The sequence below is a fragment of the Pleurodeles waltl genome, chromosome 2_2 (assembly GCF_031143425.1).
Source record: "Pleurodeles waltl isolate 20211129_DDA chromosome 2_2, aPleWal1.hap1.20221129, whole genome shotgun sequence".
Classification (NCBI taxonomy): Eukaryota; Metazoa; Chordata; class Amphibia; order Caudata; family Salamandridae; genus Pleurodeles; species Pleurodeles waltl.
The window spans coordinates 69,455,280-69,482,819 of record NC_090439.1 but is presented as its reverse complement, the minus strand read 5'-3'; the positions used below and the strand labels follow the sequence as shown (position 1 = coordinate 69,482,819).

Sequence of the window (27,540 nt, the reverse complement as noted above, 5' to 3'; positions counted from 1 at the left end):
GGGGCTCTTTGGACCACTCCATGCTCTGGACTCCCTTCAAAGAGTTAAGATGCTGTCGAAGTGATATAAAGGACACCCTTCAAGCGATGCCCCGTGTGTTGCTCTAAGTATCCCTGGGATGACCTCCATGCCATATGCAACTTTTTCATTTCAACTGACCACAACTAGAGCCACTACAACTGCTGCATTGTGTTCCAAAGCTAAAGACTCTCCACCAGTGCTGAGATTGATGGTAAGCACACTGTAAGATTGGCCCATTCTGCTTTGGAAACACCCAACATCCTCAGGTTAGCCAATCTCCTGGGTGCCGAAGAAGAGCAGAAGGAGGCACTGAGTGAGCTACCTGAACTACCAGCTTCAAGGCCAGTCCCAAACACATCAACTCTGATGCCTGAAAGGCTGCAAGGAATTCTTTCAGCAGGAAGAAGACAACGCCTGTTTGGATGCTCCATCCACTTTGGTTGGCTCCAGCCACGTGTCAAGATCACGCTGCGTATGAGTCCTGTTGACATCCACCTCCCAGCCGCTCATAAGCCGCTGCATTTTGGAGCTGAGCACTGCCCATCAGGGAGTCGGGCTTCGAGGACACTGCTGTAACCTCCACCAGCTTCTTGTGTGCCACTGCCCTCCATCACTGGCTGACAACAAAGTAAGGCCTCAGAACCAAGGACAGACTCTGCCAAAGCTCTCGATACTTGACCAGCGTTGTCCAAAAAAGCTCACGTCAGAGCCGGCACACCAGTGGCTCCTTTGAAACCAAAGTCTTACAGGTACTAGTTCCAGGTGAAGCTAAAGCCATCCTGGTCACCAAAAGGCACCCTCAGTTGGGGATCCTTAGGAGGTTTAGAGAAGAGTTGGATGTCATACAACAGAAAATTGGCTTGGATGTTGGTCAATGACTGAATACCATGTGACTGGAAAAATCAAGATTCAAAGAATAAAGAAACGCGTAATTGCGGTTGGATTATGGAATCAAGATATGGACATTGATTTAATGGACTGGTTGTGATGTGTGCCTTATATATATGCAACAAACAGCAAAGCGGCAGTCCCTCCTGACTACAGTGTGATCCTTCTTCCTGGCAGAATGTCCTCAGTACAGAAGTGTTCCTAGTATATGGTGTCAGGGGCCCATTACTTATACTCAAATGTACCTTTAAAGTGGGGGGAGATGGTTTTGAAGTGTCCCAGTTCCCTTTAAGCCCAGTTCTGTCTGTCAGGAGGTCTGTAGGGGGATTATCAGTCCTTTGTGCTGGTTCAGGTCACTACCCTTTGAAGTGTGAGCGATAGCTCCTCCAACGCTCATGCCCAGGAAGACCCACCAGTATGCAGATGGAATTCAGGGGCAGTGGATTGTCCTGTGTTTTATGACTGCCTGGGTGGAATGCACAGATGTAGCTGTCACCTTACCCAGACCAGATGTGGATTGGAGGCAGGCTAAGGCACAGAATGCTTAAAGTAAGAAAATGCCAACTTTCTAAAAGTGATATTTTCAGACCAGCAATGTAAAAACCACCAAAGAATGTGTTTTCAGATTGTGAGTCCAGAGACACCAAACACCAATTTACTATATTTTCCCAATTGGAAGTTACAATGAAAAGATGTTCTAAGGCAATCCCCAAACTACTCTATGAGGGAGCTAGTCCTTGCAATAGTGAAAAACAAATGTAGTTGTTTTTCACTACCTAGACATGTTAAACTTGAAAGTACATGTCCAACTTTTTAAATACACTGCACCCTGTCCTTAGGAGTTAACCAGGGCCTACCTTAGGGGTGTCTTACATGTGATAAAAAAGAAGGTCTGGGCCTGGCAAGTGGGTACACTTTCCAGGATGAAATGGCAGTTTAAACTGCACACAGGCTCTGCAATCGGAGGCCTGAGGCGTTTTTGAAAGGCTACCTTCTGGGAGGCACAACCAGTGCTGCAGGCCCACTAGTAGCATTTGATTTACATGCCCTGGGCACACATATTGCACTTTACTAGAGACTTTCTAGTAAATCAAATATGCCAGACATCAACAATCTAATGTTACCATGTTTTAGAGATAGAACACATGCACTTTAGCACTGAATAGTAGCACTGAATAGCAGTGGTAAAGCATGCAAAAACGAAGGTCAGCACACAGTCAAATCAGGAGTTCAGAATGCAAAACGTCAGGGAGAAACCATGCCAAAAGATGCCAGGTCTAACAGATCACATGATTGAGAAGCAGTTATGTGTTAGTAACACCAGTTTGGCAGCATTTGCATCTCAGAATTCACAAAAAATATACCCACCGCCTCAATGGATCCATAGAAATGGAAGCAGAGTTTTCAATACCACCCAATATCCTTCACTAGATCATCAAAAAGTACTGAGAGATTAGCTTCCACTGTGATGCAGGCTCGGAGTTTGGTGATTCCTTGATGCCTTAAAGTGACAAGTCAGGTTTACGTTTGCAGGACCTCTTAAGCCAGTAGGAACAGTATGCTTTCATTTTAATCTCCTTTAAAGGAAGAAATAAAGAGGTTTAATCATTAAGATAGACAATAAAGTTAATGGCCGTCCTACTAGTTTGCTTAAATAAGGCCTGCAAATTATAGCTAAACATTCACTCCCAGAGAGTATTGAAAAACCACTAATACAAACTAGCTTTCTGTTTTCTACTTTTATTCATTAGATAAATAATTGGGTATGATTTTAGAAGATTTCAAAAGCTGTGTTGAATAGGACTTAAAATTAAATTCAGGCATTAGAAAGTAAGTAATTAAAGGATGTAAGTCAGACTGTAGGCTAGAGAACAAGTATTGCAAGTATTGAAGACTAAGCAGGCATGCTTGTAGAGTTTAGCAGCAGGCATTAACATCAAAGTCCTACTTGTAAAAACAGAATGTCAGTGCATCAGTTATTCACCAGAAGTGATTAGAGAACAAGAGTGTTAGGAGGACACAGGGTGATCATATCTATGTTTGTGCTAAAAAATTGCAATAAAAAACTCCCCTCTTCAAAGAAAACTACATCATAGCATATAAAGTGCCTCCTAGTAATCCCTTGACATTTCTTTGGCCATGCAAAGTGCTAAACAGCCTTCTGGCTAGGTTTGCACCATAGAAAAGCCACATACATACATGCATACATACATACATACATACATACATACATACATACATGCTGTAAATACCTAATAGGCGATAAGCACTCACTCTCTGTTGGAGTTTCCTACAATGTTCAAATCAATTGTCGAGCCTGGAAAGTCTGCTAAATTACTGCAAATTAACATCTTATTTATGGCCAGTACTGCGAAGTTTGCTACCTAAGAAAAGATGAGCTTTCAAATCAAGCACTTGTAGAAATTACTTTAACGGTCAGGTGCTTCCAGGGGAGTGGGAGAGCTGTATAATGCAAGTCTGGTATTTGGGGAGAGCACAGTGAGAAATGCAGATACAGGGTAGAATATTAGTTTGTAAAGTTTAGCTATTAGGATAAGGGAGTACTCTGAACAAATTCAGTAGGGTCAGGCCCATGGCCCATGTAGAGTAGTACAGAATCCAATAAAGGTGGATGAATTGAGCTGTAATCATGTAATCTGGCTGCCAATAGCTATAATGTATAGATATACAATTCTAATATGTATATAATATGGCCAGTAGCTATCTAGCTAGCACTATGAAGGGTAAGGTCTAGCGGATTTGCCCCGGTAACACACGCACGATTATTGATCCCAGGTGCCAAAATGCTGCACTACTTGTGATTCCCAACGGGCCATTAACTTCTGTTACTATCCCCAATTGGGATTCGGGACTGCTGGTAATGAAAGCCTAGGTGTTTATTCCTGAGCAAAAGGATGCACAGTACTAACAGTCTGACATAGTGTCCACCAATAGCATTGTCTGTTTGGCTATGAAAAAAAATATATGAGCTGATCAGTAAGCACACCAGAGGAATCATTTGTCACGGAAACTGCTTTGTATATGTTAAGCAAAAGCTTTACCCTTTGATTTCTGATTTATATTTGTTTCACCTTTATATTTCTTGATAACTGCACACCTACTTTTTGTTCTTTTTCTTTTTCTTTCTCTCGCTTTGTATATCCATATTCTGTCTTTGTGCAGTCTTTGGCTTCCATCTCCTCTTTGGATTCACCTGGTGAGTACTTTCTGTAAAACCCATTTACCTACAGAAATGGTTAGTTAAATTGTAGGCTTAGTAATAAAATTAAGATTACCAGTCTGACAACTCTGTTTTAACATTATTTTAAAATTGGCTTGAGACTTTTAAAAAAACAATTGAAAAGTTAAATAACGTTCTGTGTGTACCTAATTAGGCAGGCAGCAGAGGCTTAAAAGCTGATGTATTTGACTTTAAAAATGCCTTTTGATACATATTAGGTGATAATAACATGCCTGTCATTAAACCGCTCTGAAATCAAGTCATGTCAGTTTGGCGTACTACAAATGTTTACGTAAATGATGTCAGAAAAATGTATATATCTGTCTTTGCAGCCTGCTGTGCTCTTGTGCCTTCTACTTCTGAGTTTGGAATACAGCAATTCATTTTTTTTATTTTTTTTATTTTGACTTCATGCATCATTGACTGGAGTGATTTGTGACTACGTCCTCCGAAGCTCACAGTGCACTGCGACACACTCCACCTCAGAATATTTTTTTCCTTCCTTTGGTTTGGAGTTATGTCTGTATTTTAATATAATTGCATGCATCAATTGAAATGTTTTCATCCTCTTGCTGAAGGATTTTTACTAAGTATTAATTGTGCGTGGAAGCATGGATCATGTGAGGCTGACCCTGGGTTGTGTTCCTTATGGAAAATACAACAACACCTGCGATCGCTGAAAAACAAGTATTGAATCTTGAACACATGCTTTCTTATGGATCAATTGGCAAGTCTTCCAACACAGAAAGATTCTTTTGGCTGAGACTGGAGCACTCCTTGGCTCACTCTAATTTGTTGTCAAAGGATGCCTCTGCTAAGGACGTCTCAAAGAGATTTTGATAAAGAATTGGGAAAGAGTACAGAAGGGCCTAGGATGGACTTCACGCAGAGCCAGTAATTGTTCAACCTTCCTATGCGTCCAGGTACTGTCAAATCCCAGAAAGGAGCAGGGCTACATTCAGAACCCATGCCAGTTGATTTTTCTGGGCTATGTGCATGTCCAGGTACTTGAAGTGTTGGTCCACCAATTGTAATTTGGCGATAACCCGTATATCGTTCTGATTCCTTGTTAGAAGGGCATAGTCAATGGAATAAGTCCACCTGAGTCCAGAGGCATCTGCATGGACTTGAAGCATGTGCGTCAATCTAGGAAGGGAAGTTTTGTGATTACTAATATAGACTAGAATGTCGTCCGTGTATAGTGATACCCTATCTTCATGACAGTTCAGCCATTTGAAGCTACTGACTTGTGCTTTGTGTTTGATCCATTCCGCTAGAGGCTCATTTTTTAGGGCAAAGAATAGGCGTGCTAAAGAGCATCTTTGTCTGTTTCCCCTGAGTAATTTGGGAGCTTGGAATAGAGTTTTTTGTTAACTCTGGCTCGTGCTCATAGCCTAGAGTAGAGTACGAGATATATTAATGGAAACATGGTCTGAAGTGCCAATGTAATGTTTAGTCATCTCAGACAGTGTTGTGTACTAAGCCCTGGCTTAAATCCACTCTGGTCCTGGTCTACCAGGGCCATGATCACCCTGCCAGTCGCATCGCCAGCACCTTTGCTAAGTCTTGGTTTCAATATTGAGTAAGTAAGGGGGCGTGGCCAAACGGAGTGGAGGTGAAATACTAAGCGGTGGAGACTCGGCTCAAGAGAGGCACTTAGCATCAGCGGGGCACAAGAGGCGGCAGAGCCCAGCAAGTGACCGTGGGGAGGAGTAGGCCGCGAATGCCATGTTCCTCGTTGGGCTGGGCTTCCTCTTCCTGCACAGAGCTGTACACACTTATGTGGGGGGCAGCGGACTGAAGATACGGAGTGCCCTAAGTTTGCCGCAAGCGCAAGAATCCTGGAGGTGCCCACCAAACGCTCCTAGGAATAGTAGCGAGGAGACAACCAGGGCGAGGGTGCGAGATCAGAGGAACACTGTCTCAAGATTTCTCTACAAATACCCCCCACCCCAAAGAGAGCCTGAGACTACGGGCAGCGGGACGGCCGCCAGTGTAATGGAGGTAGGCCATGCCAGTTTTACCAACTAGATCAAGCTGGAGGCGCAAGCGTAGGGAGAGGCCCATCAGAATTAGCAACATCACCCTGGGGTCGTGTCAGTGCCTTGGGGCGGGAGGAGACGGGCCGTTGGGCCCCGCTGAGATCCCGTGAACCACACCAAGTGGCAGGCGCAGGCGTGGCTGAAGTGAGGCCCGGCTCTTGGAAACAGTACGGATGGCCGGGAGAGACCCAGGGTGAGGTGCAGATAATGATGGGCCCTGAATGGACGCAAGGAGGAACCATACCGGAGAGGAGAGGGAATTCCCCCCTCTCACTGGGCACCTCCTGCTCCTGGCCCACATCCTGTGCAGTAAGGCAAAGCCACCCCAGACAGGACACTGGTTGGGATGAGTCCAGCGACAGCGATGCATAGTGGCAGACATTATCCATGGAGGCAATCGGGGACGCCCTCATTCACACCACTGTGACCAGAGCAGGGAAAAGGCAGACGTCTTAGCACTGGTGCCCAACCGTCATATACCTTCATAATAAAATATCACATAAGGGGCACACATAGGCCGGAACCCTCTTGCACCCTTGAACCAGTTACTAGTGTGAAAAGTGTAAAGAGCTCAGTAAAGTGGTAAGCCACAAACCAGGCCAGCCAGGACAACAGACAACAGATAGTGACTCAAGTGACCCTGGGAGTGTGTGATTTAGGGGCCCTTCAAGATGACACCAGCAGGAACCGGGAGACGCAGACAGGTTGAAATAGGCAAACTAACTCTAAGACCCCGAACCACACTGACCTTTTGGGGAGGGGGAGGAGACTCGGGGGGTAGAAAGTTTGGCTGCAAAGAGGTCCGGAACACTAAACACAGACAGATGGACTATTGGTCACAAAGGAAGCTATGAGATGTGAAAAAGATCTGAGACTTCCCCGTCAGGGGAAATTGGACAAATACTCAAGAGTGGTCACCCCTCCCCTGTACACACATACACTGAGGATACTGTGACACATCCTGCGCATGTAATGCCGGAGAATGCTGAGCTGATGCTAGCCGTACAGTCATCCCGAGGGGGGCTGGGTTCTCCAACAGGACCTTCGAAATGTGGCAGAGAGGGTCTCCTCAACCGAAACACGAATATCCAAGCATACAAAGATGTGGTGTGGAGACAGGAGGATGCCGAAAACCGGACCCAGAGGAACAACCTTTGATTCGTGGGTTTCCCAGAGGGCGTAAAAGGTCCGAACATGCAGTACTTTTTGGAGAGGAGGCTTAGGGGAGAGTCAAGATGGTGGTCCTCCCAGCCAACAGTCCGACACACCACACAACCTTCGGACTCAGACATTGACCAATCAGTAGCCACAAAGAAAAGTTAAGTGATCAGCATGACAATGTCCCCATCGAGTGACCTGTCCGGAATAGACCAAGAAAGGGCACCCAACACCTTAGATCCTCTGGCGGCTGCCATAGACTGTCTGGAGCGTGACTCCAATGGACCAGAGATTCCGCCAGCTACACATCCGGCCAAGCAGAGACATTATAGATCACAGAATTGTTGACAATCCAGGGGCCCTCACACATGTCCGTGCACCATCCAGACACACCGGTCCACTACAAAAAAAAAAAAAAAAACACTTAGCCGCAGCACACGGGGGCATCTGGCTCCAACCAAGTTATACTTAGTGGTAATAGCAGGTAGGGCTGGGAGGGGCTACAGACCTCTCCAGTCCCTCTGTTGAGTAGTTTAACATGCTTAGGGATAGCCATGCTTACAGAGGAAGATGGGGGAGTTTCTTGGTCAAGTTCCTAACACATTTGGGAGGGAGTTGGGGTGCGCAGCATGAAGTCGAACTTGATTCAGTGTCAGATACAATAGAGGACCACACGACACAGACGCCCAAATAGAGACACACAGGATTAACGATTGAAGAAATAGCAAGAGATAACCACAGAGAAACGGCCATGTCATGGAATGTGAACGGCCTAGGCAACAAGTTCAAACTGGGATTGGTAGCAACATACATAAAGAGACACAGGCCAAACATGGTGCTGCTTCAAGAAACCCATCTGAGGGGTTCCCACTGTAGCTTCCTAGACAAAGGGGCATATACCCTGCTAGCTCACGCAAGAATCACTACTGGCTCCCGAGGGGTGGCTATTCTGTTCAGAAGGTCTCCCCCATTTATCATAGAAAAGACATATGTATCTGTCAAAGGGCTGTGGGATTCAAAGGAGGTGACCTTGGCAAGTATCTATGCCCCACCACGCTTATAACATCCGACTTTCAATAAAATAACAGAGATTGTACTGGAATCAAGCTTGTCCCTTCACTTGAAAGGGGGTGACTTTAATGATGTGGTTAGCTCAGAGAAAGATTGCTCTGATCCTGCACCGATACACACACAGGCGACTCCCTTGGCTGGATTTGTGGGTTTGCTGTGATTGACAGATTACTGGTGCCGCCGCCACCACCTGCAGGCCAGACAATACTCTTACTTCTCAGGAGCACTCAAGGTATTCTCTCTCCTAGACTACATCTTTGCCCCAGCAGGGGAAGTGGGAGAAAGGAAGAGGCAGAATCCCTGGCAAGAGGGCTGTCTGAACATTCACCTCTCTTGCTCGCAGTTGGAAGTGGACCTCGCCTGGGAGGGGGGGGGGGGGAGTGCTGGATGCTGAATGCTTAGGAATTGAAGGACGAGACGATTGCCCATGAGATTTAGTGGAAGACTGAGTTGTACTTTAATGAAAACAAGGACTCAGTTACGTCCGTGATTATGCTTTGGGAAGCCTACAAGACAGAGCTTGGACAGGGTGCAGAATATAATAGTTTACAGTGTCACGTAGGTTCTCATTATCCTAATGAGATTACTGGATTTGGGCGGCAGAATCACCTGTACTGTGGGGGACTGAGTCTATTCCCGCACCACGTGATGCCTGTCTGCCTAATCCGGGTTTGTTCCCGCTAACTAGCAGTGCCTCATCTCCACCCAGGGCAGGGATGATTGGGGCAACCTGGCGCATGACATACATGACTCCTCAGGGGAATCTTGGTCACTCAGATCTCATCCGTTTCTCTCATTTACATTAGTCTCACATATGCATGGACAATCAGAGGCGGAGTATAGTTCCGTAAAGTTTTATTGAAGTAACTGCATCGTAGATAGTAAAGCGTGTATTGCAATAACTAAAACGATGAAGCACAATAAGATTAAAATTGTGACAAGGAGAGTAAAACACAAGAATAATACTACCATACTGTCACTAAGGTTTGTAGAGATAGTTCCTACCTAAGCTATGTTAGAGCACAGCATGTTAAGCTCTAATTCTGCCTTACAGCTTCCCCATGTGAGACATCATCCTTCATACCTGAGCAGAGGCCTGTAGTCCAGATAGACACTGTTTCTATTTCGGCCAGGAAGCAGGTAGTCTACACAAGCAGCTGCAGCGAAGCAATCAGCAGTCGTGGTCATCTGGCTGGAATCTCCCTCTAACGTACATGGGTCAAAGTAGTGTTTTTATAATAAAACATCAGATGTTCCAAGAAAGGATCCCCACGTAAGAGTGTGTATGTTTCTGTGAACAGTGGAGACAAAGCGTACCACTTTTGCCAGCAATCTATCTTTCTGTAGCCTTGAGGAAAGCACAGAGGGAGAGAAATGTCTTGCTTAAGAACGCAGTGCTGACCTAGGTGAAAAACAGCTAGATAGAGAAAATAAAACAAGACCACAAATGTGGCTAATGTTAAAATATAAAACAAAGCTGAATAAAATATATCTAGGCACGCCTAGTTTGCTAAAATAACGTGTAAAGCTAAAATGGCTACACAACAACAGGAAGAAGAGGGAGAAATTAGAAATAGAGTCCCTGGAACAGCAGCTGTTGGACTTGGAAAGGGGCTCGGGGAAGGACGCGGACCCACACACCCAGCGTAAGATTATGCTCCTGCATAAGGATTATCATGCGTTGGCACACAGTGAAGCAAAGTCCCAGATGCTAGCATTACAACATCGCATGTACAACGCAGGAGATAAGGAAGGTAGACTACTACTGTGGTTAGGGACGCGAGCAATAGAGGCATGATAGGTACACAAGATACATTGTACCAATAATGAAAGCTGCTATACTCACCAGGGGATAGCTAACAAATTTGCAAGATTTTACAGGGAGCTCTACCGAGTGTGCCCATTGGCAGACCCATCCCAAATAAAGGACTGTTTGGCGGGTGTGCAGGTCCCGCACTTGTTGGCCAAATACTGTGAATCTCTTGAAAGGTATTTGGACCTGTCGGAGGTCAAAGAGGCCAGAGGTAAACTGAGACCGGGAAAGACACCAGGACCTAATGGTCTTCCCATAGAACTCCTTAAGCTGAAATCCTGAGTCCATACCTCCTTAACATGTTTAATGAAGCCTGAGAGCTGTGTATTCTCTCATGAGATCTTCGCAAAGCCACAGTAGTCGTGATCGCGAAGGCTGCAACACCCCATCGAATGCAGCTCCTGCCACCCAATCTCCCTCCTTAACATTGAGACAAAGATTCTAGCGATGATACTCGCCAAAAGACTGATAGCAGTCATAACTCCCCTGATCCACCAGGACCAATCAGGCTTTCTGCCCAAGGGGTCAACAAGTTTTAACCTCTGCAGGCTCCACAGCTGCCTGGATGCTGTGTGAACAGGAGAAGAACCCCACATACTACTGTCCTTGGACGCCAAGTAGGCATTTGACACGCTCCATTGGCCCGTCATGGTGCAAACTCTGGAGAAATTTGGGTTTGGACTCAAATTTCTGGTATAAATAGCACTATTATACAAAAACCCAGTGGTGCGATCAGAGTAAAATGAATAACGTCGGTGGACTATTCCATCAAGAGGGTACGAGACAGGGATGTCCCCTCTCTACACTGTTGTCCGCCCTCACGTTGGACCCTCTGGCCTGCGTTGTACGCTCCCACCCCAACATTTCGGGCTTTCACATACAAGAGGGGGAAGGAGGAGATGAAAGGATCTTGTTGTATGCGGACGATGTCCTATTATACATCCTCGGTCCAAAGTAGAACCTGCCTGGGGTGTTTAGAATATTTGAGAACTACGGATCCCATTCCGGCTACCGGATTAACTGGTCCAAATCAAGCCTGTCAGGTAGGAGGCACACTGGAGCAACCGGAACTTACAGGCAACCTGCGTATAGCTAAGGAGAGATTCAAATTCTTAAGGATATATAACGCTAGACCAGGATCAAAGCTTTGAAACATGCAGACGGTCCTGGTGGGATTTTATAGAGAGTTGGGGGAACCTGCCACTAACATTGTTTGGAAGGGCTGCAGTGTACAAGATGATCACCCTAACGAAACTACTGTATGCTCTTAAAAATACATACGTTAAGATTCTGGAAGATAGCTTTACCAGAGTCGAAGGAGAAGTCCGTAGGTTGCTGTGGAATGGGAGACACCTCTGAGTGGCCTTACAGGTGCTCCAGCACAACCCCTACAGCTGGGGAATTGCCTTCCCTTACAAACGGGCATACTCCTGAGCGGCGGAACTCTTCGTTATCAATGACATTCGCCTGGGGATCACCCCACATACATGCTGGAGAGAAGCCGGTTTGAACGTAAATCACACCTACATTAACTGTAGAGGGTGATGGGGTAAAGAGATTGTGGACGCCCACTCAGTTGACCATAGAGGTCGGGATGAAGACAGGTAAACGTGTGAGATTGCTTGCAAAGCTCACACGAGAAACCCTCCTGTAGGAGGGCTCTCGCATGAAGGAGATTGGGAAACTCCAGGGCTTCGGGACATGGGACATGATCAGGATTACCAAACTCTGTGACTTGCTTGAGGATGGAAGGCTTAAGGCGTTTGACTCCCTGCAAAGGGAATACCACCTGAACCCCTCAAGACCTTGTAAATACATACAACTCATGCATGCCTGGCAGGCAGAGAAACTTGACCCAGCAGAACTTCCTGATTTTGCCCCATTGGAGGGGAGAGTGCTCCAGGGGCAATTGGAAGGGAAAGTAATTTCCTGGACTTACAAAAGCAATCAATAATAACATGCCAGACACTTTAAGAAAATTGAGGGAGAAATGGAAATGGGATTTGGGGGTTCATGGATGACACCGACTGGGGTGCAGTCCTAATGCACTCGCTAGAGGTGGCAATTAAAACCTGACTACGGTTAATACAATTTCAGATCCTTCACAGGATATATTATGACAGGACGCGTCTACACAACTTTGGGAGGGCTTCATCACCAAGCTGGCTACAGTGTCGGGCAGACAGAAGAATGTTTCGACATACACTCTGGGACTGCCCACGCATCCAGACATACTGGTTTAACATTCTGAGTGAACTGGGGACAATACTAGGGGAAGGAGATTCCAGCAGATCCTAAGTATGTCTTACTGGGAATACCTACAGACATAGATATACCACAACCCAAATTCCTCTTCAGTAACTTGGGCCTGGGGGAGGTCAAGGCAGATGTGGCAAAACACTATTGTGCCCCAGAGACACCAACAATAAGGGAATGGAGGGCAAGAATCTATCTTTACATGATGGCAGAAAAAGTAACATATAAAGCCAGAGGCTGCCTGAAGATGTTTTTCAAGATATGGGGCCCTTGGAGGTCAAGCGACCTGGGAGATGGATCAAGTGTACAGCTTCTTCGGAGGCGGGGGCTTAATTCTGTATGAAAAAGTAGTATGCTGTATAGTTGTTTAATAAAAAAGCACAAAAAAAATGGAAAAAAATACTGAGTAAGGAGATGGGCCTGGATAAATCTCATTGGTCAGGAGGTTTCTGAGGCTTAAGGATGATAGAAATCCTAGCTAGCAGTAGCACTTCCGAGTCCAGAGCTTCTGTATGCATGTCAAGCAGTGGTGTGATGAGGGAAAATGTTTGAAAAATTCCAAGGGGTAACCATTGGGGCCAGGTGCTTTCTCTGTGGGAAGTGGTTGAATAGCTGCCAATATTTCAGCTTCTGTGAGTGGTTCTTCACAACTTTGTCTATATCAGTGGGCTGTGGCAGCATCAACCCTTCCACGATGTTGTGCATATGTTATTGTGCCTGCATGGGTCACTATGCATATAACTGTTTATAGTAGGTTGCAAATTCCTGCGCTCTTAATTTGTAATCAGTGCTAGTACAGGGCATAGTTAGTCTGGTGCTTGGCACCAGGCATAGGGTTTGTGCTGTATTGGCCAGCCAGTGTAGCAGCTTCCCTGCATTGTTTCTGACTTAATATATGTTATATTGAGACGCTGTGGGAGCACTTGGGGCATGATCAAGTAGTTTGTGGCATACCATAAGCCTCATGTTTTCTGCTGCATGCCTCGCTTGATTATCTGACACGTCTTCTAGCTTTCCTTCAGCATCGGCTGTGCCATTTTCTAGCTCTGCTATTTCACAGTGCCTTTTATACTTAGCTGCCATCTGGTAGGGTATTGCTTGTCCTCTCAGGACTTCTTTCAGTGTCTCCACAGAATGAGTGAGCTGCTAACCAAGTCATTATTAATGTCTAGGTAGTCCTCACTGTGGTGCTGGAGAGAATCTGTGTAGGAGGTGTCTCAACCACCAGGTGTTCGACCTCCAAAGACCGAATTACCCTCCGTTGGGTTGTTTGAGTGTATTTGTTATTGGGGCGTGATCAGATTGGACTCGGGATACTATGCTTGCAGGGGCTAACATGAGGGTGTCAACTGAGGTCATAAAGAAGTAATCTGTCCTTGAGGAGTTTCTATGAGAGTGGGAGTAGAACACGTGGCTACTTGATTATGCAGCCGTTGCCAGGTGTCAGTGAGCCCCAGCAAATTGGCCCATTTGTTTAATAGCTTGGATTCATTGGTGTGGGCAGTCAGTGTCGGACTCTGGGGCTATTACCGCATTTACCTCACCTCTAATAATTGTGCATCCACTATTAGATTCTAACAAGATGTTCGTCAGTGTGAAGAGGGTGCTGTCCATTAGTGTAAGGGGTGGGGCACAAATAGAGGCGAATGTCAGCATTTTCCCTGTGTGTCCGTCTATCATGGTGAATCTGCCAAGAGTGTTGTGATTTGTGACATGTGGAGGGAAGTGCTTATGAATTAGGATGGCAGTCCCTCTAGATGTGGTGTAGCCAGTGTGGTACTCTCTATTAAATCTACCTCTGGGCAGGATGGGACAGTTGTTGCCCAGGAGATGCCTTTCTTGAAGTAGTATCCTGGTGGATGTTGCCTTTTGAGGTACCGGTATACCATACCTCTCTTAATGTTTTAATTTATGCCATTGACTTCCAGGAAGGAATTTGGAAAGTGCTGTACATTGTGGCCGTATCGGGGGTTCTACTTCTGGGAAAAGATGTCTAGCCAGTCCTATACAACTTTTGGCAAGTCAGTGAAGTGAGTCTTTCCATCCTGCATGATTTTTAGCTTGGCTGGAAATTGTAACACAAATGTCAGCTGCTTGTCTCTCAGTTTTAGCTTAGTGTCGGAGCAGGATTTCAATTGGTTTTGGACTTGTAGTGTATAGTTCGGGTAAATGCTAACTGCTGAACATGAGACGGATCTGTAATCTCCTTACCCCAGGATGATATCTTGGTCAGCATAATTCAGAAATCTGGCAATCATCGCCCGCGGGCGTCCCCCTGGAGTTAGCCTGTTCCCCATTGATCTATGTGCCCTTTTAATGACTAAGTATGTTGAAAGTGCATCTATGTCTTAAGCCAGGTTGCAAGGATTGCTTTTGTATTATTGCCCTCCAGTATGCTGACAAAGTGTAGGTTGTTTCTTCGTAGGCAACTCTCCGCATCTTCCACCCTATGTTCGAGGTAGCTCGCTTTTTTTTCCCAGGCAGGCGACATCAATGGATGTTGTTTGTAACGTGTCCTCTGCAGTAGAGATGCACTGTTTGGTGTCTGTGACCCTATCTGCAACTTTACTTAGTCCCTGATGGAGTAGGCTCAATTCTGGTCCAACTCACACAATCTGTGTTTCCATGGTGGAGCGCATCTCACAGATAGCTTGTAGGACTTGCTATGGGTTGACTTTTGATGGTGTGGTGTCTGCTACTTCTGGTACCTTCTAAATGGAGTTGACATTTATCTATTTTGATTTGCTGGGTGGTAATCTTTGCTTGTGGTTTTCACATCTTTGCAGATGATGTAGGGGGAGGGGTCTGGGTCCTTGACAGGCTGGAGTTCCCCCAGATTGGGAGTGTGCCTCAGACCAGCTTTGCCTCGCACTTTGGCCCCGCGTTGCTTTCTGCTGCCTCGCTTTGCACCCAGGTTGTGGTTGTAAGCTCCACCCTGGGCACTGGACTTCTGGAACAGTTTATGGGGACCATGGAAGGGTTTGTAAGATTTAATCAACTCCCTCCTGCAGGGCGGCCTCACCTGGGTGTGCCACATAGCTTCGGACCAGCACTTGCTCGAAGAAGGGAGTCTAAATTGAGGCCGCCATCATAATCAGTCAATGAAATCCACTTGAAGTCTCTTAAATGAGCATTCTTGTTTGCCAGTGTAGTTCATGAGGACAGCAGTCCTTTTTCCTTGATTATTTTGGACTGATAAAGCATCTTTGGCACAAATTCTGTGCAGCGCTTTAGAATTTGATCAGTATTTATTAAATGTTTTTGTATTGGGGTCTCTTCTTATGTGTGACTGATTGTTAATACCTAGCATTTCAATTCAGCATTAAGGCCCTCATTACGAACATGTCCAGACCGCCATATAATAAATGTGGCAGAACCGCCACTTTTGTAACTCCGCCAGGTTTCCGCCACCAGGCAGCCTGGCGATGGTGAAGTTACATATCCAACAGGGCAGCGCTGCAAGCAGGTCTGCCCGCCGGATAATGTTTCAGGTTCCACCAGCCTTTCTCTGGCGGTTTAACCTGCCAGGGAAAGGCTGGCGAAATGGGTGCCTCGCGGCCCCCCTGGGGCCCCTGCAGTGCCCATGCACTTGGCATGAGCAGTGCAGGGGCCCCCATGCACAGCCCTGTCACGCATTTCACTGTCCGATTTACGGGCAGTGAAATGCACGACGGGTGCTGCTGCACCCGCCACACTGCTACATTGTCGCCAATGTTCAGGCCCTGCATGCAGCTGGGCCGGCTGGCGGAAACACTGTTTCTGCCCGCCGGCCCAGCTGAATCTTCGTTATGTGGCCGTCGGGTGGTTCTGCACGCTGGCAGTCTTTTGTTGACTGCCACCACCAAACTCAGTGGGTTTTCCCGCCGAGTTCATAATGACCACCTAAGTCAGGTAAGATATATTTATACTCCGGATTGACCCAAAGGTCTTATTAGTTTTTCTTGTAACCTATTTCCCATTTTCTTTTTCTCATTCTCTGGTGCTCCCTCTGGACCTACCTCAATTTACACAAGGATGTCTGTATTAGTTCGACAAGAAGTAATTTACATTTTCTGAACCCTCAACAATTTCATTTCGTTCATTTTGCTCAGTCCCTTGAATCGTAATTTGCTTATTTAATCTCAGTTTTATTCTCAGGTGCACAGTATCTGGTCACCTGGCCTGCATATTTATTTCCAAGTGTGACCATATCCTTTCCAGCCTTATGGGCATCACACATGACTACAGCAATCTCCTTTGGCTGTTGTACAGCTTCCAACAAATTAAGTATGTAAGAACTGTTCCTGATAGGAGTCCTGATGGATGTCATAAAACCCCTTAGTGACCACAATTGTCAAAAGTCATGGACCACTCTAAAACTATTTTAGCTTTCTGTGTAGATTGTCATATTTAAGTCTTCTACAGGACAACATGCACTTTTTAGTGTAACCAATTCTGCCACCTACACTGATTCTACGTTTGGCAGATATGATGCTTCAGGTGTCTCAGAAATGGAACATGCTGCACGAGGAGCCCTCAACGCTCCATATTGGCCTCTGGAACCATATGCAGACAAAATCAGAAAAGCCACTTCCAGGGAAATTAATATCTAGTATTGGCTTGGCACATTACTCTGTGGCATCTATGCAGTCATGCTCTGGTTCATCATCATCATCACTCCTGTCTTTTCGTTCTTCATTGAAACAGGAAACAGTATTTACCAAATGGCATCTTTTAATTTAAATATTTTCAGCTGCTAGTATGACTTGTTCAAATCTGGTCAGACTACTGTACTGTCATGTGCTGAGTCTGTGTACGGGCAGCAAAATCTCAGCAGAATGAGGAAAAAACACAAATAACATATGTCCTATCACAGTTCCTTTACTTTGTTCAGTTGGAGTTCAAAATAGTTGCAGCTGCTTTCAGACAACAAGGCAGACCTACAGCTACTAGATCTAACACAGCTGATAAGTAGGCCACTGGCTTCATGGTTCCACCATGTTTGAGTGAATACTGAAAGAGCACACTAGCTTCTCTCATGGCGGAAGAGTTAAAACTCCATATTATGGTAAGGCATTACAAGGGTGGGTGCATTACATACTTGTTTTCTTAAAACCTAAAAGGCCTCCAAACGTGTCATCCAGTGGTACCAGGTCTCTGATGTCACTGTGGGTAAGCCTTTCAAGAGGCTTTGCAATAAAGGAAACATTGGGAATCTGCGGACAATGGTAGCCAACAACTCCCAGAAGCATCCTCACCTCCCTCTGGGTGGTAGGAGGACCCATCTTCGAAATTGCAGAAACACGTTCTTTTGAGACTTTGCTTGGCTTCTTTCACAATGTGATGACCAAGCTAAATCACTTATTTGTTACAATATTGTGTTTTGTTGGAAAACCTTGGGACCATCTCTAAATGATTCAGTAGTGCAATTGTATTGTGTTTACAGTCTTTTTTCAACTTCGATGCCACCAGTAAGTCATCTATATATTGCACCAGGACCGAGTTACAGGGTAACTGCTAATTTTCCAAAAGTTTCTTTGGAATCTCACTACAAATTGAATGACTTTCAGTTTACCCCTGTGGGATTCAACACCAAACAAGAACTTTATTTTGGAATTGGAATGCAAAAAGATATCGGCTGTCCTCATACAAAGGAATAGAAAACAGTTGACATAAGTAAACGACAATACCACTTCGCATCTGTTAGAATCTGGAACAAAATTACTGGAGGTTTCGGTACCGCTGGACAACATGGAAATACTATTCTATTTATTTTTCTGAGATGCTGCATGATTTTACATTTACCACTCGTTTTTTTTAATGCCCATTAAGGGAAATTGCAAGGACTACCAAGCACTTCCTGCAAAATTCCTTTCTCAGTCATTTTTTCTGTGACGGGCTTCATTCCTCCTTCTGCCTCTTTTGAAAGTTTGTACTGTTTAACTCTAGGGAAAACTGCATTTGGTTTCACATTTATCCTGACAGACTTTGCCCTTTTTATAAATCCTATCTATTTTCCTGTGAAATCCCATACCTCCTCTTTGACAGTGTATGTTAAATGGAGAGGCATATCATCTTTAGTCAGAATCTGGAACAGCTGAACTTTTGAATCATGTGATTTAATTTTAAACACTTTATATTACTGTGTAATCGAGTGTGAAAATCCTTTCTTCATTTCTTAAACTTGAAATGGTAAAAAATATAAATACACAAAACAAATTCCACACTAAGAGGCTCATTAGAAAAGTGAGTTTGCAGATAAAATACGTAGGTCTATGTCTCATGGTGATGGCTAGAAAAATACATTTTGAATTTCCAGTTGTCATCACTTTTTTCAACAGAGCAAAATGTTAAGCAATCTTAACAATGTTTCCTAGTCCAGTTGAAAAAAACTGAACTCATTTATTGGCTATTGCTGACATGAAATATTTCAATTTTAGCCTCCACCAATAAGTGGCCCTTTATTGTGATGATCAGAGTAAGGGAGAAAGGTGTGCTTGGCTTGCATTTAAAGAAATATTTAAAATTCGTTACAAGCTGTTTATTTCAACCCACCTAAAGTGTACATTCTGCCTCTCTCTCTCTCTCTCTTCACCCGCCTCCCCCTCCCATCTGCTTTATGTCTAGCAATTTCTTTAACAGATTAACCTTTGGCATGAAACAAAAACTGGCTCTTTGTTTTCATGCCTATGCTCAGCTCTTCCTATTATTTTAATGGGCTTTTATTGGCTATGTATATTTTTTCAGAATTCAGTTATATCTCAGGATATCTGGTTCAACTTGAATTTAGCAAAAATGGGTTGAGAGCTTAAGGTAAATATTTTGGTGGAGGAAGGGGTTGTACAACAAAATCACAAAAGGCTGGCATCATAGAGCCTTAGAGCACACAACACATGGAGGCAGAAAGTTGTACTGATACATTAGTAATTGTGAAAAGGAAGCATTCCTTTTACTGCCCTGACGTGACCAAGTCTGTAATTTGAAAGTGTTTGCCAAGCTAGATCAGTTTTTGTCTAGTTGTTGGGGCCTTGAGATTTATTGTGAGTGGAAGTGGTCAGAGCCAAGATTTCAGCTGTATCAGGATTGTGAGATCATGAAGTTGTGGATGCAGGTTACCAATAGATTATTCACTTCTCTTACCTTTTTCTTCATGCTCACCTTGATGCCTAGCAGGGCCATAGTGTTTTCTTTGGGTTCTATACCTTAACCAGATGTCCCCAGTTTGTTTAGCAAAGTTAGCAAATATATTTGACGTATGGATATGTGAGACATGCAAAGGAATGGTGACTAGTAGTTAAATAGTTATCAATTACATTTAGAAGTCAGTAAATATACAACATAGTAAAAGCATAAAACTATAAATCATAATAATGTGCATGAGTCGATGAAAGAACATTAAAAGTGTCATTGTTTCTTTTCTGACTAATATTTGTTTCTTTGGATTCATCACATCTTAAATTTCTCCAGGCATGTGACTGGATCTCGAAACTTTGCAAAAGCTCTCCCGCAGCAGCAGGTTGTGCCACTGCTTCAGAAACCACCAGATAAATGACGCAATGGAGTCTAACAAGGTGACGCCCCATAGCAGTGAAGTTGGTCCCTTTTTTTCTGTGCCATTTATTACTGGTTCAGAGTTGCTTTCCTAGAAGTGAATTTCCCTAGATGTTATTTTGCAGTGTTAAATAGGGAGAAAAGTCCCCTTCCAAATTGTCAGACTTTAAGCAATGCCACTTTTGTGGCTGGCTGGTATTGCTGTCAGACCCACACAGCATCTCTTTTAGTGCTTGTGCCCCTGCATAACTCGAAGCCTTGAGTGAAGTGTAGCAACATGTCATGGCCATCAAGGAACAGGAGTCTAAAATTTTCATGGCACTGTCTCTTGATGAACACCAACGTAAGCAGTGTCTCTTCAACTAACGCCCCAGGTCCTACTCTGGCTTGCCTTGAACAGACAGATATTTGAAACGTACTCCTTAGTGAGGTCTTTCACGAGGGCTGTCAAAAGGCCACGGGAATGGTATATTTGTCCCCCAACCTGTGTCTCAGTGTCAACTTTGGAGCTGGACTTGGCAGAGGTACTAGCACTAGATTTGGTCCCCAGTGCCGCCTTAATGCATGGAGCGTTCTGATGTGTTACCACCGTTTTTCAACCGTTGATGCCGACCCCAGGCAGATCACACCCATCACCAAGGCGATCTCTGAAAGGAACTCCAACTCTGCTTCCTCTTTAGCGCCTTTGGAGTATTTGACTAGTAGATTAGATGGTACTCACCAGGTCTAAGGGTTCTCCACTGCTATCTGCCACCATGCTTGAATGCAGTCTACTGGATTCTCGGGTGATGTCCAAGTGAATGTTATGGACTTGTTTCAATGGTGCTCTCCTTTTTGGCGACAAGACAGACTCTGTCCTAGAATGATTCAATGAGGGACAGTATATGGACCGATTTTTGTGACTAGCTAGCTTTCCCAGAATACCAGTTGTGCAAGCAATACTGCAGGTTCAGGGGCTGTAACAGGGGGTCTGCCTTTTCAGCTTCTTTAGTCTGCTCTTGAGAGCACACATAAGGCCTTTTGGTGGAGGTCCTGAAGATTGTTGGGCAGGGCTACACCTTTCTATTCCTTCACTGTGAAGGAATAGAAAGGTGTAGCCCTGCCCAACAATCTTCAGGACCTCCACTAAAAGGCCTTATGTGTCTCCATGGACGACTGTGCCTACATTTTGCAGCAGGCGGTTCTCTCTGTTCGGAGCATGGAGGTTAAGGAGATGATTCCAAAGAACGAGACATGGAATGCATTCTATTCTTGTTATTTCCTTGTTTCCAAGAAGGATGGAGCCTTGTTCCTATTCTAAGCCTTCACATAATGAATGCATTCCTCTGCAAAGAGAAACTGAATAGTCTGCCTCTGACAGGTCCCCTTAGCTCTGGAGCTGGAAGATGGGATGGTATCCCACGACTGGCAGGATGTGTATTTTCACACACTGATCCTGCGGTCACACAAACAGAGGTACTTATGATTTGTTGGGAGTTCCAAACCCTATCGATTTGCTTTCCTGGCATTTGGGATAAAGAGTACCTTGAGTCTTCACAAAGTTGATGGTGTTTGGAGCATATCCTCTGACGTTGAGGATCTTGATATTGTTGTACCTTGATGACTGGCTGCTTGAAGAGTGATTTGCTGCAGCCTGGTTTTGGGCCACCTGCAGGTCGCAATCTTCCTATTCTTTGAACTTCTGTTTTTCAATAACCTTACCTCGTCATACCGTGAGCCCTCCAGCGCACCCTCTTTATCACCGCTGAGTTGGCCCGTGTCTCTCTCAAGGCCTTCCTGCCTCCCAAGTGGGTTTAGGATAGTCAGGCCATAATCCTGGTGTTTGCGAAAGGAGGTCTTCTTTGAGCCTTGATATCCCTGCTCTTGTAGTTGCTCTTTGCCTCATGTATCTTGCAGGTTGAACATTGTTTGAGGCATCCATCTCTGCATTATGCATGCTTCGTGGTGAACTAAGCAGCCCATTCTGTTCTTTTGCTGCTTTATGGGTTGTATGTAAATGAAGTGTACAACATTCAGTAAGCAGTTACTCCACATTTGGTCAGAGTAGGCTTTAATTGTCCCCACCAATCTTATTGAGGGTGGTATGTAGATCCTTAGTAGCCATGAACTTGTGCCTCTGGTTTAAATTGACTGTTCTGAGTTCGAGGAGTAGTCCTTTTTCTATCGTTCTCAACTCTCTTATAAAAAAGTAGTGTCCGTTTTCTGGGAGCTGTAGATTTAAGAGGATGTGAACTCACGTTAGAGCTCTGTGGTCAGTGAACAGGATTCAAATTAAGGTCATCATTTATTTTGGCAGTACTGCAGAAACTTGCCTGACAACGTTTGTGTAGACAAGCCTGGTAGTAGAATGTTGCTGTGATTAAGTTGTAGTAAGACTAACACATAGATAGTAATTTTTAGGGAGAGAAATTCTGGAGGCAGAAAGGGTAGTAGATTACTGTTTTCACAGTTTGCTACCAGACAGATTGAGGTGCTTTTGCTTAAATCGTTGAGTTTACAACCACTTTGAATTGATGTTATGTTTGCTTCTGAATTGTCGATCTGTTTATGTTCAAACATTTTATGGCATGCAAACCTCAGCTGTATACAAGGATGCTGTATAAAAAAAAATGCATGAGCAAATTATATGAACGAGGCATAAAGGAAATTCTAGTTCTGAAGCATTTTTCTTCCGGAAATAATTTACATCATGTTGCAAATCCTCAGGTACCAGGTTGGAACTTTCCAAACCTTTTCCATTTGGTATCAAAAGTCCCCAAAACTAGCCAAACAGTATTGTAGAACATTATAGTGCAGCGTGGAAGTAATGTCATTGACTGTGTATCTTGAGCTTTCACACTTGCAGCCTAATGTTTTCAACCAAAGGCTCAGAAACACAAAGTATTATTTATGAAATGTGTTTCAGTTCTGGCATCCCTTCCTCTGGTGGAAATATTTAATGCACTGCATGCAAATAAGTTGCATAATGATCATCAATTGAACACTGTTGTCCATCACAACAACATACACTTCAGTAGCTGTCACAGAATATCCTCATGAGCTTTATTGCTCAAGAGAATGGCATTTAAAATGGGAACAGTACCTTCCCTATGACAAGCACTTTTTCACAATCGGTATCATGCCACACCCTTTACTCTAAGCACAGCTTTCTCCTTTGTAAATGAAACACAAAAAAGAATACTTTTTAAACTTTTACTAGTCATGGTTTCGAGACCGTCCTATTTCTGATGATGGATCGGTATCTTGAGAGTCAATAGGGGTCATTACGACCCTGGCGGCCGGTGGTAAGGTGGCGGTAACACCGCCAACAGGCTGGCGGTGTTCCGCCAGCAATTATGACCATGGCATAATAGCCACGGCCATACCGCCGGCCCCTCCAACATACCGCCAGGCTTCCGCCTGGCGGTCATAATCCGCGGTCATCACCGCTGCCCTGGGGATTGAGTCCCCCGACCGCCAGCCTGTCCGTGGCGGTAAACACCGCCATGGAAAGGCTGGCGGTAAGGGGACTTGGGGTGCCCCTGGGGGCCCCTGCACTGCCCATGCACTTGGCATGGGCAGTGCAGGGGCCCCCAGGCATAGCCCCGTCGCGCATTTCACTGTCCGAATTTGGGGCAGTGAAATGTGTGACGGGTGCTACTGCACCCGCTGCACATCAGCATTGCCGCCGGCTCTATTACGAGCCGGCAGCAATGTTGATGTGACATTTCCGCTGGCCCAGCGGAAATGTCATAATAGGGAGCCAGGAATACCGCCGGCAATGGCGGTATTCTGTCTCCCGCAGCCTCGGTGGTCTTTTTGCAAGACTGCCGAGGTTGTAATGACCCCCACTGTCTTTGCTTAAAAATTTCACTAGAGGGTGTGTATGCTTTAGTGGCACAGACTGCCTTAATTTTCCTATTCTGTATGCTATCTTGTTCTAGTTGGCAATTCAGACTGTCAAAGTAAAATTATACACCACGCATACTGCTTAATGCCATTCTGCCACGGCTTTCAATACCGTTTACTTTCTTCATCTTAAGAGCAATTCACCACTGTAGTGTTAATTGATTTAATCTTTTTGTTTTTCTTTCTTTATTCTTTTGCGGTGACTTTTACCACTTACAACATTTTTTGAAAGTCCCGTTGTCATCCTCTACGCATTTTAAAGCACTGATGTTTCTTTTGTGGGAGGAGCAAACATTCCCTTCTGTAAGAAAAGGATATTACAGTTTTTGCATCATTTAGTTAAGATGGATGAACATCAGCTTCATTACCTTATCTGCTGCTACGTATTCCAATTAATGTCATGACTGTTACAAAGGGAAAATCTGTGCGCTGCCCTCAACCAACCAACAAGTATGTGGCTTGATGTTTAAGTGGAACTGCAAAGCAGAAGTTTACAAGAATGTAACCATTTTACCATCTGCTCAGCTCTCCTCAATACTTGTTCTTTTTTTTATGTAATTGATGTGTGGGTTAGTGTTTATTGCTCATTTATTTTTTTATTTTAGATAAAATTGTAACATGTTTTACTTTACCCCATCCTCCGTAATGCACACAGCTTACTTCAGCTTAGAGAATGTTTCATTCACTACTACTGGTATACATATTTGAACTTTATAGCTGGTCACTGCTAACCATGCCGAGATACATCCAGGGATTTAGAATGTAAATTGGTTTGGAAGGAATGTGAAAGGACATTGTACAGACAATTGTCATTGTTTTTCTGAGAAATCTAAATGTTACTTAGTCCATCCTCACTGTAGTTTCACTAATACAAAGTCTTTACCTTTTGTTCCTCTAGATTGATATGGAAGCGTTCCTCACACTCACTGATGGAGATTTGGATGAATTGGGTATTAAAACCAATGGATCTAGGCAGCAGATTCTAGCAGCAATTTCAGAACTGAACGCGGGAAAGGTAAATAAGTATTGACCTGAATTGTAAACAGCATCAATTTAAAATAGAGACACATTGTGTTTTATTGCAGTATTTGAGTATTGACTACTATATCTGATTCTTACTTGCTAAGGTTCAGACCTTGGTTCCTCCTCTGTCTCTCCCCTATTCCCCTATAGTAGTTGGACCATCTGTTCTTCACTTTCGGCTTCATTAATATGATTGTGGTATTGTTTTACATAATCATTTTAACTTTCTTTCTCTATAGCCATGGCACCAAACAGCATTGACAATGATCGATTGTGCCATTGTCTGGTAGAAACATTTTAAATGGGGCATTTGCAGGTATTTATACCACATACCAAATACATTGCACCCTGCTAATTGGGTTCCGGTACAGCTAGATGCCACGGGCACATTATTTAGAAAGATATTCTTTTCAAATGGTCTAAAGCAGGAGTATGTATTGGCACTCAAGCTGTTTTTGATCTTGTTCGATGTACAAGAAGATTTTAAGATTGTGTTTTCTCCCTGAGGTGAAAAAAAGCTTGCCATGTCTTGTTGGATGCATAAGATCTCGTCATTATAGACTAGGTGCGGTTGGCCTTTAAAAGCATATTGTCTTGCAGCTTACAGAACCATGTGGATTCTACCATAAAATTACTCAATTTGCTCTATCTGGTGTATCCAGTGGTTCTCAGAAGTGCCTGCCTAAATACTTGAGCCTGCAGCACAGATGCGGAACGCCTGCTTTGGGTGTTCCGCAGATCTTTTGCTTATTAAAGATTGTGGCTGAGGCTATGACTGTCAAATGTTATTAAGTTGGCAGTCCTTATTTTATATAGCTGCACCATGTTCTTCTGAGTTTGTGGAGATCTATTCTTTGGTAGCAATCTATATTCCAGTTTGTTTCTCCATTTCGTTATCTAGTGTCAGAATATCCAACTTTCTAGCAATTGTTAGTTATTTGAAGATGATATAGCATGTTACTATGAAAATAATCACTAACATGCTTGCTTGTTTTATTTTGGCTTTTTGAGCTGTTTACTTACCCCAGACACTCAATGCCTGTTTCTGAAGAAGAGTTTACACCTACCCCTTAAGAATGACCAAATGTATTGGTAATGGTTAGTAATCCTAGTGTTTTTTTGTATCTGTTGTATGAGAGTTAATGATAATCCTGTGAACTTACAAAATGCCCCATTTCAAAGAAGCAAGTATACTGCATTTGAAACCTCTTCTAAAAGAAGTTGGCCTTTGAAGTATTTCGCATGGATTGACACTTTCAGTTTCTGTTGAAACTTCGTCAGGTTCTATTGTGGTTGATAGAATTCTGAAAGATTTGTTAAAGTGCAATGAAAGTTGAATTGTTTCATTAATGTTTTTATGTTTGGGTTGAAATGTATGTAGTGACGTATTTGTAATCTTTCTTTATTAATTATATTTGTCAAAGATTTAAGGGATTGCCACATGCTTTTGTCTTCTGATGAAAAAAGAAACCAGTTCCTGCCACACACTTCATTGTTCTTCATTACTTGTACATCATCACAAGAGATAATATTGTCTCATTTTATTTTATTTTCTATTTATATCTTTCACTAACATTTTGGGTGTCACCCAGCAATCAAACTATGCAGGGAGGCTCTGATACTCCTATGTTTACATCATTCAGTGGTCCCCTTCAATGGGACCCTAAAGTCCTGCACTGTAAACCCTCAGTGAGCATGCTTAGAACTCTCTTCATACTATTATCCTCTGTTTTCAAGGAGTTTTGTTGTATAGTAATTACAAAGCTTCTGGAGCTCTTCTTTATATTCTGTCAAATTTTGTGCCAATTTCTCTAACTTTCTGGTTTCACCATGTATGGTTCTTTTTGACCGCTGAGAGCCTGGAGCAGTCATGAGTGCTGCAGGGGAGCAGGATAGAGGGAGAGGGTACCCCCTCTGTGGGGTCCCAGTGCTAGCCCCCCGCTGCCGGTCATCCAGACTCAGGAGGCACCACAGAATCTGCACAGGGGGCTCCCGACTTGGTGGTGACATTGGAAAAAGCTGAACAGTGGGGCTCTTCCTTGGCTGAACAGGTGACGGGGGCAATCGCAGCCAGTGGCTCCCTCCCCCCTAGCAAGTGGGGAGCCAGTGCAGAGTCCCCATCTACAGGCAGCCCCAGAAGGCAGTGGGACCCGCAGGGATAGTGCAGGTCTACCCCTGCCCCCTGGATGGCAGGAGGCAAGCAACTAGGATGGCTGCATGATCTTCGTCGACCACACCACCAGCCAGACCTCTTCATAAGACCCCGAGACAGGTCAGAGACATCAGTACTAGAGGGGAGGGAAGCAGGGCAACAGGCGCGGGCTGAGAGCAGTCTACACTCAACACAAGTCAGGATGTCCCCTTCCAACTGTTGGAAACTTCAAGTACTTTTTGCCTCCTACATGGGAATTGTCTTTTTGTAATGCTTACTTCCTAGTTACTTGAGAAAAGTTTTCCAAAGTTCCAACACTTCCCAGCTGCCCATATTCAAGAAACTTTTTTGAAACGTGTAGAGCAACAATGCCAAATGACAGCACCTTTCAGATTTAGCAACACACGCTGATAAAACTTAATTTGTAATGCAGACCTTCGTCCAAAGCTGTTTAGGA

At 44.3% G+C, this 27,540-nt stretch overlaps 1 protein-coding gene across 2 annotated transcripts in view; it reads left to right on the top strand.

Moving 5' to 3' along the window:
* The window catches only part of ANKS6 (ankyrin repeat and sterile alpha motif domain containing 6), a 389,890-nt gene that overhangs the window by 308,311 nt on the left and 54,039 nt on the right, over positions 1 to 27,540 (top strand). For both annotated transcript variants that reach the window (XM_069219478.1, XM_069219477.1), the window contains exon 14: positions 24,807 to 24,923. In XM_069219478.1, coding sequence (XP_069075579.1) covers positions 24,807 to 24,923 — 117 coding nt within the window. The remainder of the gene's footprint in view (positions 1 to 24,806; positions 24,924 to 27,540) is intronic.